This window comes from Homarus americanus, unplaced genomic scaffold (assembly GCF_018991925.1).
Source record: "Homarus americanus isolate GMGI-L3 unplaced genomic scaffold, GMGI_Hamer_2.0 scaffold51354, whole genome shotgun sequence".
NCBI lineage: Eukaryota > Metazoa > Arthropoda > Malacostraca > Decapoda > Nephropidae > Homarus > Homarus americanus.
Genome location: NW_024750910.1, coordinates 137501 through 157996, shown reverse-complemented (window position 1 = coordinate 157996; position 20496 = coordinate 137501). Strand labels below are relative to the sequence as shown.

The 20496-nt window shown below is 38.3% G+C and overlaps 1 protein-coding gene across 1 annotated transcript in view; it reads left to right on the top strand.

The window, feature by feature from the left end:
* The window catches only part of LOC121854500 (obscurin-like), a 193651-nt gene that overhangs the window by 38853 nt on the left and 134302 nt on the right, over window positions 1-20496 (top strand). The window contains exons 5-8 of the mRNA XM_042349181.1: window positions 2991-3106; window positions 3552-3774; window positions 11713-11813; window positions 17177-17369. Coding sequence (XP_042205115.1) covers window positions 2991-3106; window positions 3552-3774; window positions 11713-11813; window positions 17177-17369 — 633 coding nt within the window. The remainder of the gene's footprint in view (window positions 1-2990; window positions 3107-3551; window positions 3775-11712; window positions 11814-17176; window positions 17370-20496) is intronic.

Here is a 20496-nt window from a genome sequence, read left to right as displayed (position 1 = left end):
CCCACGCTCGCTGGGCCCTCCCTTCCTCCCTACCTCCCCCCCCGCTTTCCCTTCCTACCAGAGAAATGTTTGGGTTAAAACAGTATATTTACATTTTTAGTAATAAATAATACCTCAGCCTAAAGTTAGGATAATATAAATGATATTGCTGGATTCCTTGAAGAACAGGGAATATTTTGAATGTAAACCTCATATATTTTGCACAAAAGATAAAATGTTTGCTAATTTTCATCATCTCCTTATATTACATGTAAAATTTGTATGTCTAATGCAAATGTTAAGATGTTTATATTTAAAATGATCACCATCTTGTAAGGATTCCTGCAATGTAAATTATATATTTTATGAGCTAAAAACATATATATCTTCAGTAAATAAACAAATTATACTTCACCCGTGTAAATGATGAAATATACCTCGTAATTAAAACATTTCATTCTGGCAAGGTGCCGCGTAAATGACCAAACGCGTAAACAAAATCCGCGTAAATCCAGACTCGACTGTATTAATTTTTTGAACTGACGTCTAAATCATAAAGCCGAGACAGTAATAAGCAACTTATAAAGTGCTAATACAAGGATGATAAACTTTTACCAAGTACAGATACTGTACACTGTGTTGTGATGTTTTAACCAATTTTTTACCTTTTATCTAATATGTAAACTTCATGAACTGGAAAATTCTATGATCCAGCTTTGCTCTCCTCCACATTCAGATTCGTGCATCTCTTGACCCAATTGGTCTGGTCTTCTCCAATCTCTTCACATACACAAAACATCTCGGCTTACATCTATGCATTAAAACCTTGCCAAATAGTACTCTCAATATAGTATCCAGTTGCCCTCTAGCTCTGTACAGGGTTTCCAATCTCTTAGTGATGCGTTACACATATAAGAACATAAGAATGGAGGAAACTGCAGAGGGCCTATTGGCCCATACTGGGCAGTCCCATTTACACCCAACCCCTATTGCTCATATATCCATCCAACCTATGCTTGAAATCTCACCATTTTCATTTCATCTCACTCAAACCTATGTATGTCATTTTCTTTAACTGCCCACTTAAAATATACAAGACTCATGCTGGCTGCATATATCTTTCCTTTCAAAAAAAAAAAAACGACATGGTCCTCTCACTATCAATAAAGGCAACAGCTCCCATAACTTCTTTCTGCCATTTCTGACCCTTGCAAATGAACTAGCTTTAGCACAACCTCCAGCACTAATCATATCAGGCATGTAACAGAATTCATCCGACTCAGTCCAGGGATATACTGAACCATTAATGTCAAGCTTTTCCAGTCGTGGTAAAACTATGCAACTACATGCATATACAGCACACTTAAAGTCAATTTCATCCTATTCCTTGGAATTTACACTTCTGCACCTCTTGTGTACCTGCTTCCCACACTCGTTGCACATTATAAATTTTATGTCAATACTTTTCGTAGTCAGCATATGCCCACTTGCCACTAACACCTTAGGTCCTTCACCCCCTTCACCCACACCACTAATCATTACTTTTGATGCATTCACTATCTCATAAAGTTTGTCTCATTTTCATTCTCCTATTTCTTAAATTTCTGCACTATCTCTTCAGTATTCTCATTAATACATATCTGACTTAAGTCATCAACATAAAATAACTCCCAGGGCAGACAGATCCTAAATATAGTACTTGTACCTCTAACACTTTGATAAACAGAAGGGGGCTCAAGACAAACCCTTGATTGACCCCAACTTTTGCCTCAGATTCCTTCCTTTCCTTACCTTTTACTCTCCCAGAGGTTTTTGAGCTCATATATTGCCATAACTATTCATACCAGACACTCCTAGACCCCTATCTTTCTCATTGCTCTCTACACTACCTCACATGTGACCCTGTCAAATACATTTTCTTAAGCTTAATAAATACAAAGTATAGCTTTCTCTTTTCCCCTAGATATTTATTGTGGAATTGCCTGGCCATAAATATTGCTCAAACTGCATTTCATTTATATTTGCATTCTCTTAATTTTTTAATCACCTTCCACTACTTTCATAACCTGATCTAACAGCTTCAGGCTGTCAGCTGGAACAGTACTAACCATTCTAACTTCATTAATCAATTCAGTCACCAGTGTCATGCTAGTATCATCTGATGTTTTCAACAATTCAAGAGCTATGCCAAAGTTACCAACATCCTTTACCTTCTTTTGTCAATCACTTTCTTCACACATTTTCTTTCAATCCTTAGACATGGTTCCTGTATGGACTGCTGATCCTAGGCTGCTCCTCTCCTTGTCAGACTTCTCATTCAGCTGACAATCATAGTATTTTCTCCAAGCATTCTTAATTTCCTAATTATCATCAACCACATTTCCATAGTCATATCTCATGCTTTGCTCACCAAATAGGTCCTTTTTTCTACCCACTATATACTTCACATCTGACATTTCCAACATGCCCAGAACAAGGAGTGGGAATCTTCCCGATGGGTAAAAAATATTTTAACATTTTTGCATCTGTGCTTTCTAATATTGCAACCACTGGATAAACATTTAATATAAAAGGAGGCCGATTATTACCTGTAAATGCTTATGCTGCACACTCATTTATCTCTTATGTGTTGGTGGAAAATATGTGACATTCCTTTTTAAATGTTTTGTTGACACATTTAATTGAAAATATCTGCAAGGCCTCATTCAGTAATTATGAAGAAAGTTGTTGATAATTTGAGAGATATAGGGTATAGAACTGTAATGGACATTTAGAGAATTGATGTGAAAAGAGTTTGTAACAGATTGTTGCAAGATACAGAGAAAGGTCAAAGATAAGGTGGCAGGAGTGTGAGGAACTACAGATAAGAATTGTTTGTATCTGCAGAAGAATTTGCAGATCTTTGCAAAGATTAGGATGTGTGGAGTAAATTTTGCCTGCTAAATCCTACTGTGAATAGTAACAGGCCCAGAGGACATACAGTATATAATTATATGTATTGTTCTTAACAGAACCTGGGATGTCATCTGAGCGTCAGGTGATTACACGAACTGATGGTCCTTCTCATGTCAAATACGGAGATTCAGCCACATTCACATGTACCATCAGTCCACCCTGGCCAGTCAAGGTAAGAAAGGAATACAAGTCAGGAAAAAGTCAAGAGTAAGTAAGCATAATGCTAGACCACTTTTTAATGGGATTTGTTCTCTTTGGAGAACTTAATGACATGAGTAGAGGAATGTCTCCTTTACTCGGGGAAATGACTCAATTTGATTAAGGTGGTGACTAACAACAAATGCATTTGATTCTGTTATACTTTTTATGGTAACTGAGTATATTGTACTGTACCTCTAAAGGAGAATGACATTATTAGGAAGATTTCATGGGGAAAGAAAGTTTGTTTTTATAGCTGATAGAAATTTCTCAATAATCGAAGACAATTTTTCCATGAAGATTGAGCAAAGTATTCCAACTTCCTTTGTGCTAGTTTATAATTAATCATTCTGTAGACATGACTAGAACCTTATTTGGTGGAATAACTTGGACATTAATCAATTCACTCACACCATAAGGTGACGTGGCTCAAGGATGGTGTAGAGATCCCGGACACAGACCGCCTCTATACTCAGAGTGTGCGGGCAGTTGCTAATAGGAAAGTACAAGAGGAAAGACAAGATGCAGTGGAGGAGCTTCTAGCAACTCTCACTGTTGTCACCATCAGGAAGGATACAAACTTCACCTGTCATATTGAGACAGACCCACCTGATGAGCGCACCATTCAGGTTACTGTGCGAGGTGAGTGAAAGGTAGTTTTATATAAATACATTGCTGTCATACTGTATGTGATGAAGTAGATAACAAAGTTTTTTCATTTGCTGCATTGTCCTTGAAATGGATCTGAGGTTGTTATCTCTTAGGTAAGAATATATATTTTTCTGAATCTTTATAGTTTTATATACAGTCGGCCCTTAACATACGCGGGGGTTACGTTACAGAGATATCCGTGGATGTTAAAAATCCGCTTATATTTGCTGCCCCCCCCCTCCCCCCCCATGTCCTTATTTACCGTATATACCTGTGTGTAGTTCGAGTTTTTAAGACCAAATTATTTGGCAAAAAATTGGGGGTCGACCTCTAAACGGGTAATAGTTTCGTTAGGTTGAAAAATATTTACCAGTAACGACCAGTAAACAATGGAAACGATGCACCAACGCACCACCAGCTGTGTCTGTCGGTACAGTTGCCAGGGCAGATCTCTTGCGTCTTCATAGCAAGCCCAAAGTAGCCAAATCCATGATATGGTAGCACAGGACGATGTAAAACATAAAGTATTCATTTATTAAAGTTTATTTATAGATACTGGACATAAATTTTTGTTCATTACATTTGAAACATCAATCTTTGTTAATTAAATTTGAAACAAAAGAAAACTACGATACCGTATTTCCATTAAAATATTACATCACAAGTATATTTTACCTCAACTGTGACTGAATGAATATACGTATTCTCAGAAATAAATATGGAAATATAATATTTTTGCTGGAATGACGTACATATTACAGTGGAAAGTGGGATAAAATCATGACGAAAACAATGACTTTCGCTTTCTTTCGTTATTCAAAAGATTTTACCGTAATCGCTTTTCGAATGGTTTTCAGTTAAAAAACTGTTGTACTCGTACTGTATTACAATAATATTCTATCCTATCATTAGCCTTATAATCCCACAACTGAAAACCATTCGAAAAGCGATTACGGTAACATCTTTTGAACGAAAGAAAGAGAAAGTCATTGCTTTCGTCACAATTTTATCCCACTTTCCACTGTAATACATACATCATTTCAGCAAAAGTATTACATTTCCATGTTCTCAGAAATAAATGGTAGTTTCGTTGAAACGTAATGTACAGTATTTAATATTAAAATGCAAAAATAGCTATAAAAACAATTAATACACCCGTAATGTACTGGCTGGCATCTCCACTCGTCCCTCCTCCCGCGTCCAAGGTCACCACTCCTCCCAACTCGCTCCCTCCTCCGCCTCCTCCACCTCCTCACCGTCACTACTGCCGACAACAAACACAAATGTTTTGTGAATAATCTGCACCTCCACTTCCTATGTACAGTACTGAACTGTACTGTGCTGTGCATTTTTACAAACAATAAACATGACAAGAAAAGCTATTAAAAAAAAAAGAGATCAAAATTTCACTTTACTGTACAGTACCTATCCTCGGCGACAGGACGGGGCTCATCAGGCTCATCGTCACTCAATTCCATAACGGGTGGTGAAGTGGGGGCGACGGTGGAGTCAGCTGCTTCCTCACTGCCGCCAGTGATTGATGGTGTTAAATCTCTCCTTCGGTGATCAAAGAACATGGTGATGGGGACTTGTCGTCTCTTTCTTTTCATTTCTTCCATGATGTTTTTGTATGGAGCAAAAACGTCATCAATCCCTCGCATGAATTTCAGGGCACTCACCATGGAGGGGTCCATACTATAGGCCAGGTTATTCAGTGCCTCAATATTCCTGGTCATCTCCCCCAACTTCTCCAACGTTATTTCTTGGTGCTCTTCCTCATCCTCTTTCCCTTTCGCTTCCTCTTCCTTGCCTGAGTCTACTAACTCCTGCAGATCCTCCTCGGTCAGCTCAGTGTCGTGCTCTTCAATTAGCTCCCTAATCTTGTCCTCTGCATGTCCTGGAAGCCTTCAGCAGCCACTTTCCTTGACAGTGCCAGGGTCTTTCTGAATATTTTCATTAAAATCCATCAAAATCATTTTCCTTGTCATCGTCTTAAGCACCAAACAGCTCCTCCCAGTCTTCTCTTTGAACAGGGCTAGAGGGTACGTGTTTTTCGAATCGTTATCAATTAAAAAAATGTTACAGCACATGTATATTTTACCTAAACTGTGCCTGAATGAATATATTCTCAGAAATAAATAGTAGTTTTGCTGAAACATGATGTATTTCAATGTAAAATAGGATAATATACATGACGAAAACAAAAGACTTTACCTAACCTTCCAATGTTCAAGAGATGTTACTCGTTTTTTTAATAGTTTTCGGTTAAAATACTGTTATATTACAATTCTATTCTATTCATACTGTGCTTGATATACTACGTTCACGGAAATGTAATATTTTTGCTGAAATGACGTACGTATTACAGTGGAAAGTGGGATAAAATCGTGACGAAAACAATTACTTTCGCTTTCTTTCGTTCAAAAGATGTTACCGTAATCGCTTTTCGAATGGTTTTCAATTAAAAAACTGTTGCATCACAAGTGAATTAGGATAGAATATAATTGTAATACAACAGTTTTTTAACTGAAAACCATTCGAAAAGCGATTACGGTAATATCTTTTGAACGAAAGAAAGCGAGTCATTGCTTTCGTCACTTTCCACTGTAATACGTACGTCATTTCAGCAAAATATTACATTTCCATATTCTCAGACATAAATAGTAGTTTTGCTGAAACGTAATGCATTTCAATGTAAATTAGGATAATCTACATGAAAACAAAAGACTTTACCTAACCTTCTGATGTTCAAGATATGTTACTCGTTTTTTTAATAGTTTTCGGTTAAAATACTCTCATATTAGTGATATTCTATTCATACTATGCTTGATATAATACATTCACGGAAATGTAATATTTTTGCAACTACAATGCTGATGTCAACACAAGCGTGGTTACAGCGAGACTGACTGAGTGAGGGAGAGCTATGCGTGTGTGTGTGAGGTAGCGGGAGCGGGCGATGTCCCGTGTTCGTTGCCGCGCGCGATTTGAATGTACTTCAATTACTTCAATGTACAGAATATTCCTCCAGCGGGGCAATCCGCGTATTTGCAAATCCGTGTATGCTAAACCCACGTATGTTAAGGGCCAACTGTACAGTATACTGGAAAGAGAGAAAAAAACTGAAGTACAGGGGGTCCCCGGGTTATGAACAGGTTCCGTTTCTGAGGACGTTCTTAAGTCTTATTTGTACGCAAGTCAGAACACATGTTATGTGCATACCGTACTTACAGAAAATGTTTTAAATCCCACTACTGTATATCATAGGCTAAGTCCTTCTATGCATCTAAAATCACATAATTTAAGACAAAGGTAGAAATAGAATGCCAAAATACAGTAACTGAAGGTAAAAAATTAGTTATCAGGTAAATAAAATACTGTACTGTAAATTTCAAGTTTAACCCTTTTGTATCGGTGGGCATTTTTAAGTCAGACGCTCATAAGTCGGGGACCCCTTATATATTTTACCAGATAACATTATGATATTTTTAGAAAGGATCTATTTGCACCACTGTGTTTATAGGTCTTGATCAATAGTGAGCATAACCTCTTAATTTCATGACAGCTTATCATAGTGGTACACAATATTCCTGGGATTTAATTAATGGCCTCTGCAGATCCTGTGGCATATGCCCACGTGATGTAATCCCACTGGGATTTTGTTTGTATACTGTAATTACATTTTTATATTGCACATTATCCATCAACACTATTGTAATCTTAAACTATTAGAACTCACAAGGCTTTGTAGAGTCATATAGAAACAAATGGGATTTTGGGTAATTGGTTCCAGCTCACCGAAAATTACATACAAACTAAAAATAAATGCAGTAAAGTACACTTACTTTGAGGTGTGCATGTAGAAGGCTCCTGGTTGATGATGATGATGATGATGGGAATTAGAAGTGGGGTGGAGGAGAAGGGAGAAGAGAAGGCATTGGGGTGGAAGAGAAGTCACCTTATGCCGCCATTTCACCCATAAAATTTTAGTTCACTTGGTGTAATTTAAGATTTTCTTCTTTAAATCAACACTGCACTGCATTATATAATGTCAATATGTAAAATAAACTTCAGAATGACCAATAATTGTACTGTAAAAATGTAAAAATAGTTTATGTTCAAGAGAGTCTCAAGCAAGAAGCTTCCTCCACTGAGCAGGGACACACACTGACGCCATTTTGGGTGTGTTGAGTGGCTGTTTGGCGCGCTAAAAACTAGTTCCCTGTACTTCAATTATGTTAAATAATTGTTAAAATTACTAAAAACTTTAATATACGTTTTGGAAAATTATTGAATAGTACGACCTTCTTGATATTTACTCAAATGGTAACAAATTTAAGCCCTAAAACTGATTACTGTATTGGCGGACTAATACTACAGCTGGTGAGCAGGCGAAAACATATTGGGAAAAATTCGTGAGGAATTCGTTAACCGAAATTTTTTCGTTAACCAAAGTGAAGAATCTTATGGAAGGTAATTCGTTAACCGAAATTTCGTTAACCGAGGCGTTCGTTAACCGAGGGATCACTGTATTTTTACGTTTTTACAGTACAGGTACAATTATTCGTCATTCTGAAATTTATTTAACATATTGATAATATATAGCGCAGTGCAGTGTTGATTTAAATAAAATAATCTTTATTTACAGCAATTAAACTTAAAATTTTAGTGTTGAAATTGAATCCAGCATGGGTCCAAAGAAATCTAGAAAGGCGATTTCAATCCAGGTAAAACAGGAAATAATAAAGAAACATGAACAAGGCATTAGAACAAATGTGCTTAGTAAAGACTATGGCATGTCGGCATTAACTGTGTCGACAATTCTTGCACAGGAAGACAAATTCAAGGAAGTGAAAGTGAGAGACAAATCTACCAGTGTTTTTAAAGGTAGATCCTTAATTGCAGAGACAGAGAGGTTACTTCTCATTTGGATTACGGAAAAGCAAATGAAAGGAGATTCAATTTCGACAGAATTTATTTGTGAAAGAGCCGGGGAAATTTAGGAACATTTGAAGGAGGAGAAACCTGGTTCTTCTGGCACAGAGTTTGAAGAGTTTAGGGCCAGCAAGGGCTGGTTTGAAAAATTTAAGAAAAGAAGTGACATTTTCAGTGTTATTAGGCATGGTGAGGCTGCCAGTGCAGATAAAGAAGGAGCAGCAAAATTTGTAGTGGACTTTAAGGAACTGGTGGAGGAAGAAAATTATCTTCCACAGCAAGTGTTCAATGTGGACGAAACTGGGCTGTTCTGGAAGAAAATGTCCAAAAGGACATTCATCACCAGAGATGAAACCTCTTTACCTGAGCATAAACCCATGAAAGACCGTCTCTCTCTATTGTTTGGTGCCAATGCTTCAGGGGATTTCCGACTGAAGCCTATGTTTGTCTACCACTCTGAGAACCCCAGGGTATTCAAGCAACAAAAAGTAGTAAGAGGACAGCTTGGAGTTTATTGGAAGTCCAAACGTAAGGCATGGGTGACAAGACAGGTCTTTAATGAATGGGCTGTTGAGGTGTTTTGTCCTTCTGTGAAGAGCTATCTAACCACCAATAAACTCCCTTTAAAGGCTCTTCTCCTAATGGATAATGCCCCTGGTCATGACCCTGAACTTGCCAGCACTTTGGAGGCTCGATTTGACTTTGTCAAAGTGTTGTTTTTGCCTCCCAGCACTACATCAATTATACAGCCAATGGACCAGAATGTGATCAGCAACTTCAAGAAGCTGTACATGAAGAAAATGTTCAGAAGGTGTCATCAGGCAACTTCCACTGATCCTGATCTAACACTAGCACAGTTCTGGAAGACACAATTTAACATCCTGGAGGCTGTAAAATTGATTGTCTCATCGTGGCGAGAAGTCTCCATTAGATCCCTCAATTCTGCATGGAAAGCACTGTGGCCATCAGCAGTCCATGATTTTGAGGGATTTCAGGAAGAAGCAGAGTTGGACCAGGAGATTGTGTCGATTGGTCAGTTATTGGGCCTCGAAGTGGAGGAGGATGATGTGGAAGAGCTTGTGATGTCTCATGAGCAGGAACTTACCGGGGTACTCCTGAAGACATGCAGCAACTGGATGAGATGTTGGAAGCTGACAGTGGTGAGGAGGAAAGGGAAAGTGATGACCATGTCTTCTTCAGATTTGAAGGATGTCACTCACTAATGGGAGAAGTTCAGGAAACTGGCTTCAAGGCACCCTAATGTGGAAACAACAGAACCTATTTTGTGTAATGTTGAGGACAAAGTGGTCTCCTTCTTCAAAAATCAGTTAATGATGAGGAGGAGAAATGCCCCACAAACAAAAATCGAGTTTCTTCTCTAAGAGGCAGCGGGAGAAAGATGCTACCCCTCAGCCTTCCACTTCAAAAAGGATAGAGGATTTTCCTGCTGGAGAATCTGTCAGTCCAGAGGTTCCTCACATTTTTATGGAAGGTGACTCGCCTTCCAAGGAGCAGTAAAATGCTTCTCCTCCACCCCCACTTCCTTCTCTTCTCCTTTCTCCTCCTCCACCTCCCACTTCAAATTCACATCAGCATCATCAACCAGGAGCCTTCTACATACACACCTCAAAGTGAGTGTACTTTACTGCATTTTTTTTTTACTTTATGTAATTTTCGGTGAGCTGGTACCAATTACCCCAAATCCCATTGAAACAATGGTTTTGGTTAACGAAATTTTCGGTTAACGAACGACCTTCTGGAACGAATTGTGTTCGCTAACCGAGGGACCACTGTAGTTTATGTTCAAGAGAGCCACAAGCAAGATGTTACCTCCACTGACCAAAGATACAAATTGACGCCTTTGTGGGTGAGTCAAGTGGCTGTTGGGCGCACCTAGAACTAGTTTCCTGTACTCTAATTATGTTAAATAAATGTTAAAATGAAATAAGTGTTAAAATGACTAAACAATTTAATATAAAACTTGGAAAATTATTGAATAGTTCAACCTTTTTTATATTTACTCAAATGGGAACGAATTTAAGCCCTAGAACCGATTACTGTATTGGTGGACTAATATTCCAGCTGGTGAGCAAGTGAAAAAATTTTGACATGATTTCGTAAGAATTTCGTAAACCGAAGTTTTTTCGTTAACCGAAATTTTGTTAACCGAGGTGTTCGTTAACCGAGTGATCACTGTACAGCGTATGAGAAACTTAAGTTTGGATCTTCATGAATTGTACTGTACAGTAGCATAGGGAGATTAACAGGTTCACTGCTGGAAGAGGGTCATGCATTGGTGGTTGGTGGAGAGATGGGTGGTGTGGTAGCATGTGGCTGGTATGTGGGTGGTGGATTGGTGGCAGCAGCTGACCGAGTAGGTGGGGAGACGAATCAGCTGGGCGAGTGGTTGTTTTTTTCTTGAAAAACATCGTGATTGGTAGTTGTTTGCTCTTAGCCTTCAGGTCTCTAAACATTTCACTCCACTAGCAGTACTAGCACTGACACTAGGCAGTCTTTCAGGGGCCATTTCACACAGAAATACTAAAGTTTTCAGTGTAACATGAGATGCTGCGTCACAAGCATTGGTTGAGCACAAACAAATGGAGAGGAGACACTGTGGGCACATGGGGGTGACTTGTTGCATTGCAGGAGAAGCTCATAAGCTAGCCACCATCTGCTTACCGTGAATAGTCGAAATCATGAATCACAAACCCATGAATTGCAAGGGTTTACTGTACTCCAATAGTAAATAAAGCACATTACTCTACAGCATATCTTCCCAGCCTTTAACAGTATTTTAATGTATAAATAGCTTATATTAATTTTGCAGGCAGTCCATAGTGTTAATTGGACATATGGACCCTGTTTGTTGGTATCTGCAAGTTTGTAAGTAAAGAAGCACCTGTAGTCTTATTTCATATTAGATTATTTATATACTTTTACTTTTAGAAATGAATATTCTAAGTTCTCTCCTCATTCTGCCTCATCACAAAGTTCCAAGAGTGGTGTCATTGATGAGTGAACCAGACAAGGACACAGTGGAATATGGCCAGTCCCTCTCTCTCAGCTGTATTGTTTCTGGATCAGATTCAGAGGTGAGTATAAAGGAATCTTGATGCAGTGGGTGAATGACTGTATGGTATTTATCCAATATTGTACTTGTGTCTTATCTGTGCTTAACCCTCTCGTGGTCTTTTGACGCAGATTGCGTCGCTGAGTGCTCCCGTGCTGGCCTGACCTTTCCCATTCAGCCATATCTCACACTGAGAGCACCCTTCCCATAAGCAGAAATGCTGGAACAGGGGACCGGTCCTATCAACCACCTAAGTTCCACACATTAGCCTTGTGGGCTGGCAGTTGCATCTCTCAGGGTGCAACGATTTGGGTCGGGGTCGCTCTACCCAATGTTTACTAAAATGGAAAAAAGCCTTTTTTTCTAAAAACCAGTTTTTGTGATATAGCTCGAATGCGACGATCAGCAATGCTACCTAGGTATGTTAATTCCTTGCCAATTCGCCAGGCCAATTATGATGACATATAAACAAATGTTATGTTAGGCTGTAACTCATGTCATGTTTATTGGGCGTGCCTGCCCGTATTCAATGTAGAGTGTTGAGATGGTTGAAGATGAGAGGCCCAGAAGGAGGTTGGAGGGTGTGAAGGGAGTTTGTTTATATATAATTATAATCACTTGACTCAGCCATAGCTGACCAGCCAAACTATTCCTGTTACCAATGCAATCTGTGTTGAAAGAATGTGACGGGGTGAGATAGTAAAGGACACTATTTGCATCGAAAGACTGTGAGGAAGTGAGGTTTCTGATCATGGCTAGGAGTACCAGAGGATTAACATATTTTATTTCAGCAATCTTGCCAAAATTGACTTTTATTATCACCATAAAAGATACTTCAGTTGCACTTGTCTGCTAACCCTTTCTCACATTCCATTCCTTCTTTCCAACTACACAACCTATTGACATTTTACCTTCTCCCATGTTCTTGACAACCATTAATTTTGTTTTCATAATTTCACCACTTATCAGCTTAATAGCTGTTTGAATAGTTGGTCTGTTCTTTATTACTTAATTGCTGCAAAACTTTATTGCCCCGTGTTATATTTGTACAGTATAATGAACCTTAAGAATTTTTAAGCTTGGCAAAAAACCCTACACTTTTAATTAGGAATTAATGAATTGATCAATGAATCTAGAAAGATAAGTTATTAGGGAATCATTCACTTCTACAATAATATTTAATACACTCTCATGTTATGTTGTTTTGACCTAGCTACCTACTAAGAATTTTTTATCATATAGGGTGTCATATCTCTAAATGTACCACACAGAAGGATTGAAAAAAATAACTTGGAATTACCAGAACCATGTTTGTGGTATTGATTATAGTACAGGTATTTAGCAATATAGCAATACTGTACTGCACCACAATCACGGTTTAGCCTCAGAGCAATGAAAGGGTTAAAGTCAGCAACATAATATAGTCTGCCATTTACAAAACAGCACCTCTTGCGTACCCAGCTGCCACACTCGCTGCATATTATTCAGTTGCTGTTAACACCTTCCTTAAAGGCAGCACAGGACCATACAGTATTACATTCCATTTTACACCATTGGTCTCTCACCCACATCACTAATCATTACTTTAATTTTTGCCACATTCACTCTCATGCTCTTTGACTTGTTTTTATCATTCTATTTCTTAACTCTCTGATTTTGATTGATGACAGAATTTTGTGGTTTCCATGATTGATAATGATGATAATAAGAGTGCTGTTTTACCTAAAAAAATAATTTATTTCATGTAAAACAGAATATATTCTAGGCACAATAATTACCTTACTAACCTCATGAAGATAGCTGTTTTGAAAGGTTTTTGAAGATTTCCAAAAGCTCACTTCTTTGATCTGACTGAGGCTCATATGCTGCAGAAAGGCCACAGACCCTGCATATTTCCTGGTGTCATGTTCCCAAAATTTCTTGCCAGGGTCTGCTTGAATCACTAACTGAGATAATATTTCATCATTAGTATCTTCTTAACTGGGCACTATATATGAGGAACCCTTGTCTCATCTGTTAGCCGTTTTATCTTGATAGGTTGAGCTTGAAAATCCTCCCTTTCATTTTCTCTTAGAATCTCCGTAGGAAAAAGGGTGACATCTTCCTCAGAAAATACCAATAATGGTGGATTATTGGAAATTGAAATCAGCTCACTGAGCCTCATGCCTGTTGCAATTGCTAAAAGGAAGGCTGCCTTCTGGAGCAATCTGTCCTGGTTCAGATTTATATAGTAATTAGGCCCCATTAGAAATTTAGTAACTTTATCTAGAGACCATGGTGGGACTCTCTTTGGCCGAGTGGGTCTCTGAATGAAAAAGGACGATCTGAGCATTTGATGAATTCTTGGGTTCAAAGTAATATTAAAACCCCACTCCAGTGGGTTAACCAATGCTGATTTACAAGATGCAATTGTAGATCCTTGAAGGCCTTTAACTCTGAACAGAAAATCTAAAAATTCTAACACCACTGTTTCCGACAATGTGATTGGAGTCGTTAACCTGATAAATTTTTTAAAAAGTTTCCAAGCTTTCTCATATTTCATAGAAGTTTGGGGTCTATGACCTGCTATCACTTGGTTAACTATATTGCAATTACCCAACAATCTATTTAAACATCTTCTGAGAAACTCCAGGCGTGAAGTGCCAAGGATATCTCGAACTGAGGGTGCAGCACCTGGTCAAGACATACTTATTGCAATTGTAGTGGATGCGGGCACCACTCCAACAGATCCAGACACCATGGTTGTAGGATCCAATATGGTGCAATTAAGAGGACCTTTCCTTGGAAAGATTTGAGTTTGTGATCCACTTTGGGCAACATTTTCACAGGTGGGAACAGATATATTGAATTCCAACGGTTCCATTCTATGAGTAGAGCATTTCCTAAAAGATTCAATCGTTCAGAAGATACATAAGGCAAAGAGATCTATTTGTGGACTCCCAAACCTCCTCACTAGACTCTTGATCTTCGATACCTTTAGGGACCTTTCTGTTTCTGTCGATACTGGCTTGAGATAGGACAACGCATTTGCCCAATTGTTTTGTACTCTTGGTATGTGAGTTGCTTTGAGGTAAAGTGTTTGTGTTACACAAACTTTGAAATTTTTTTCAACAGTGTGAGAAGGGGCCAAGATCTGGTTGAGCCTTGATGATTAAGACAAATCACTGCCGCTCTGTTTTCCATGGCAAACAGAATCGTCATATTTTTTAAATTGGGGTTTGCCAACAAAAAGAATAGGACTACTGCTAATTCTTTTATGTTTGTGTTTGATCCAAAGGGAGTTGTTCCACTTCCCTTGACGGAACTCTCCTTTTGAGGAATGGTATCCCCATCCTATCTCGGACTCGTCTGTACAAACGACCAAGTCTGTTTGAGGGGGAACCCTGGGAGATGAACCGATTAGAGAGTCCAAATTTGACCAACCATGACAGATAATTCTTGATCTGAATAGGAAGAGAAGAAACAATATTTCTGTTTCTGTGAAGCAACTTTGACCCCAGAAGAGTTAGTTACTTCTTCCTTAACGTGCCCAAAGGAAATACTCTGGTGGCAAAATTCAATACACCCAGTAGTTTTTCCCAACCTTGCCAAGAAACCTCTTGCTTTACACAAAAAGGCTTCTACTTGGCTTATCACATGTTACCTTTGCTTCTGGTAGACTGACTGACTGCTGATTGGTGTCCCAATGGAGACCTAACCAATCCAATTTCTTACATGGTAGGAGATTTGATTTGACATGGTTTATCTTTTATCCTAGGTTTTGAAATAGTACTAGTGTACGTTGGGTCGCCCTTTGACAGTCTTCAAAAGAGTTTCCCACTATCAGCCAATCGTCTATATAAGCAAAAGTTCTTATGCCCTCCTTCGCAAGGATTTCCCTGGGGATGTTTGCCAGTTTTGTAAACACTTTTGGTGCAATTGTCAGGCCGAATGGCATCACTGTGAATTGATAACTTACAGCCCACACTGCGAACACAAGAAACTTTCTATACCTAGGAGCAACAGGCATCTTCGAGGTCCACTTTTGAGATCCAAACATTGGGCGGAAGTAGATGCCTCAGATGATTGTAAGTGAGCATCTTGAAACTTCATTTGGTAACGAACTTGTTCAGGACTGGGAACAGGCGAGACATGAAACACTTCTCTGACTGCAACAGTTCTATCACTCCTGTTTAACAGTTGAATTACAAATTCTGTGAGCAAGGGGGTTGGCTTCTGACCCCTTTTTGGTAACACTAGCAGAGGGCGCCTCAACCAAGTCCATGTGAGGCCCCCTTTGATTGTCTTGTATGCAGTGCGATCACTACCGACAACAACAACAGCCAAACACCAACTGAGCGTGCTATGGCTTGGACTCTGTACACCACGAGGCGGCCCAGCCCACGCCACGCCACGCTCTCGTATGGGACGTAAACGTTTAAGGACTGGAAAATACGTACGTAATTTGAAAAATTTTTGGTACGACTGTGGCTGTCATGTGTCCAGGTGGTCGTATGTCGAGTAGGTCGTAAGTCGAGGAGTACCTGTATTTAGTTTATATTTGATGTTTTGTTAATTCTATTACTGGTATACAGTACTGTACTTTGTATGTACTTTTTCTGTGAGTTGGAACCAATTACCCAATATCCTATTGAAATAATAGATTCGGTTAACAAAATTTTTGGTTAACGAACGACTCTGTGGAACGAATTGTGTTCGTTAACCGAGGGACCACTGTATACCCAAAATTACATTTTCAGCAATAACATTGCTCACAGCCAGGCATCACCCGCTCTGAGTGTGACTGGGTGGCGAATCGGTGACTCGACTGTACAATTCATGCCGTCTCCACAAATATTATTTCTCTTTATCACTCATTTAGCGATCTGTCCTTTAACAACCGTTTTTTCAGGAACACATCCCAATTGTTAAACAATGGATACCTGTACAGTTTTCCGCACGTCAGCGAGTTTGACTGATCGATGACCCAGGTTTTTTTATTAATATTTTCTGGAAGGAATTTAGCTTAGGTGTGACTCAGTACTGAAGAAATACCTATATTATCTACTGGTGGTTTGGTCAAATTATGGCACTGCATATACAGTACAGTACTGGAATAAAAGTGTTGCTACTCTATGTGTAGATAGTATTGCTAAGATATAGCTCAATTACTGTATCTGCAGGTTATACTTTTACTTTTATCCTCTTCACTGTTAGCAGCTTGGGCTATCGGTTATTTCTCTGTTACGCACTGTTGGCAAGTACTGGGCATGCACCGGCTCCTGAATGTATCTGAACCTGCACCAGTGCTTATCCAGTCTGGTCTTGAAAGAGCTCACAAGACCAAACTGGATAAGCACTGGAGCTGTATGACTAGGAGTATTGTGATAATTTTATTATTTGCAGATTGTGTGGCTAAAGGATGGTTCAGAGCTGTTGTTTGGGCATAACTTCCTTGGGAGGCAAAAGTATACATCTGAACAAACCCCTAACATGATGGCCTCTACTGTGCATATTGAGTCTGTATCCTTTATTGATAATGGCCATTATGTCTGCTACATTCCAGGGGCATCAAAAGATATTCTCATCAATATTGAAGGTCAGTGTGATGCATTGAAGATTTTAATATGAAAATGTTATCCTAACATGAAATGTAGATTCCAGCTGTTAGACATAATAATGTATTTATTTTGATACAGGAAAACAAAGCAAAAGGAACTAAAACACCATTAAACAGAATATAAAATTTTTTTTTTACTATTATTCTCCATTTTGGGTTTCACTTAACTTCTACTCATAAAGTCTCAAGCTGGGACAAAAATTATTAAATTTATTTCAAATCCAAGTACAGGGTAAGTGATTCATGGAAAATTACTACAAAATATTGTTCAGTCTTTTTGAATAACTTTTTAATTCCCAATTCAAAGATTGGTGGGTTATGGCATTCGTGCCTATGTTTGTCTGTGAAGGATCTTTTTGCATGTTTATTATTACAGTGGTCCCTCAGTTAACGAATGGTTCAGTTAACGAAATTTCGGTTAAGGAATTACCTTCGATAAGAATCTTCAATTCGGTTAACGAACAAAAATTTGATAAACGAAATCCCTACGAACATCACGTTTTGTTGTGAGCATCAGCTGGTCAGCTAATGGACTGGTCTGCCAATTCAGTAATCTGTTCTATGTTTACATTCGTTTTCAGTGGAGTAAATATCAAGAAAATTGTGCTCTTTAATATTTGTGCAAAATGAATACTAAAATTTTAGTTTAGTGCAAACTATTGCATGTTTACATTCAAATTAATCACTATCTTATAAGAATTCCAGCAATATAAATTATATTCTCCCCGGTCACTTCTATGAAATTTTATCAGAAAAAAACAAAAACTCAACTAAACGACATAAATTAACAAATAAATACTTCACTAGACCTTCGGCGCTAACTGTCAAACATGTCACTGTCACCCCTCCCTCCTTCCCAGCAAAGGTTTGGTGGTTATATAGTAGGCTTTAAGTTTTTATTTTATATAATATCACAGACTAAAGTTAGGAGAATATAATTTGCATTGCTGGAATCCTTGCAAGACAGTGAATAATTTGAATATAAACATCATATATTTTGCACAAGAGATAAAATTTTTAGTACATTAGTGTACAGTAGGTGGGACATTTTATAATGTAAAGTTTTTCAACTGTATTTTTGGGTAGATTTACATAAATTTCTTCATTTATTTTCATCCATTTACATGCACACACCATACTAAAAGAAATGTAAAAGAAATAAATGACCTTAGTGCAAACCTGGAGTGTACATGTACTAAATTGATTACGGTACTAAAATTGTTATGTCTAGTGCAAATTATAGCTTGTTTATATTCAAATTAATCACTATCTTACAAGAATCCCAGCAATGTAAATTATATTCTCCCAGGTCATTTCACTGGCTTTTTATAAAAGAGAAGCTTCCCGGTAGTCACTTAAGGACTGATAAATAAACACACATTAGACCTTGGACGCCAACTGTCAAACGTATCACTTCACCGCCCGCTCTCCCCCATCCCCCCACGCTCCCTCCCTCCCTCTCTCCATCTGCCCAGCCAGGGTTTTAGGCTTACAATTTTTATCTTATATAATATCTCAGACTAAAGTTAGGAGAATATAATTTGCATTGCTGGAATCCTTGCATAACAGCCAATAATTTGAATATAAACGTCATATATTTTGCACACGCGATAAAAATTAATCACCTGTATCCCATTACAGTAGTGATTATATATATATTAATACCCCGGTTTACTGCTCGTTTACGCGTTTCCACATTTACGCAGTACCCTGCCAGAACCGGAATGCCCAATTTACGCCAGCAACTACTCATATATATGCGGAAGCGGCGCGGGCAGGGTGCGCACAAGGTCGCCCAGTCATCAAAACATTAACGAGTTCTTCACCCGCCACCCACCACAGCCGGCCCAAGTCAGTGATAGTGATAATTATAGTGAGGATAGGACTTGTATGGACTTTGAGGGGTTTGACAAAGAGGCCCTGCCTTCTGTGGTGGATAGGTCATAATTGATACAGTGATGCAGGTGAGGGCCAATAATCTGCCCTCTGCCCGGAACCATGTGCCCAGCCATCTTTTCTACTAATGTAAGTGTTAAAAACCTAATAGTATTGATATTTCTCTAATTATTATTGTAGATACCATCATAAAATTAAGATGTTATTTTACTACAACGAGGAGTAGCCTGAAAGTGAGTTGGGAGTCGGCCCAGTCTCTATTTTCATAGCCTTGTTATATTCCATTTACGCCGCTTTCATTTTACGCTGCATGGGTTCAATTGACGCATAAATGGGTACTACTGTATATATATATATATATATATATATATATATATATATATATATATATATATAATATATATATATATATATATATATATATATATATATATATATATATAATATATATATATATATATATATATATATATATATATATATATATATATATATATATATAATATATATATATATATATATATATATATATATATATATATATATATATATATATATATATATATATATATACAGACACACAACAACAATAATAGTAGTACCATTTACGCGTCAATTGAACCCACAGGGTACCTGAAAGTGAAACCGCATAAATGGAACAACAGAACATATGGGATTAATCCAATAGAGACCGGCCCGAACCCCAAACTCCACTTTTGACTACACACAACTATGTAGTAAAAATTTTATCTTAACTTTATGATGGTATGCACAAACAAGTAATATAGAAGAGGTTAGGTTAGGAAAATAAAGGTTAGGTTAGGAAAACTAAAAGTTAGGTAACACCTCTTACGCAGTAGAAGAGATGGGTCGCATGTACAGGGATGGAGGCTGGTTCCCAGGCAGAGGGCAGATTATTGGCCCTCAGGTGAATCACCATTACTAGGTGCATCACCGCCACTATCAGTTACAATTGTCAGGGCTTCCTGACAAATCCTCAAAGTCACCTTCACTGTCACTATCACCATCACTGAACGATGGATGCACGATACACGGTGTGGCCTGGAGGGAAACTGCCGCGCTATGTCAGCAAGTCTTTCTCCCTCCTCCTCCCCCGGTGGACACGCTCATATTACTTTAAACCACAGCTAGCAGCAGAGGGGGTAGGGATGCATGGCCAATCACAGTCCGGACACGCCATATGACATCA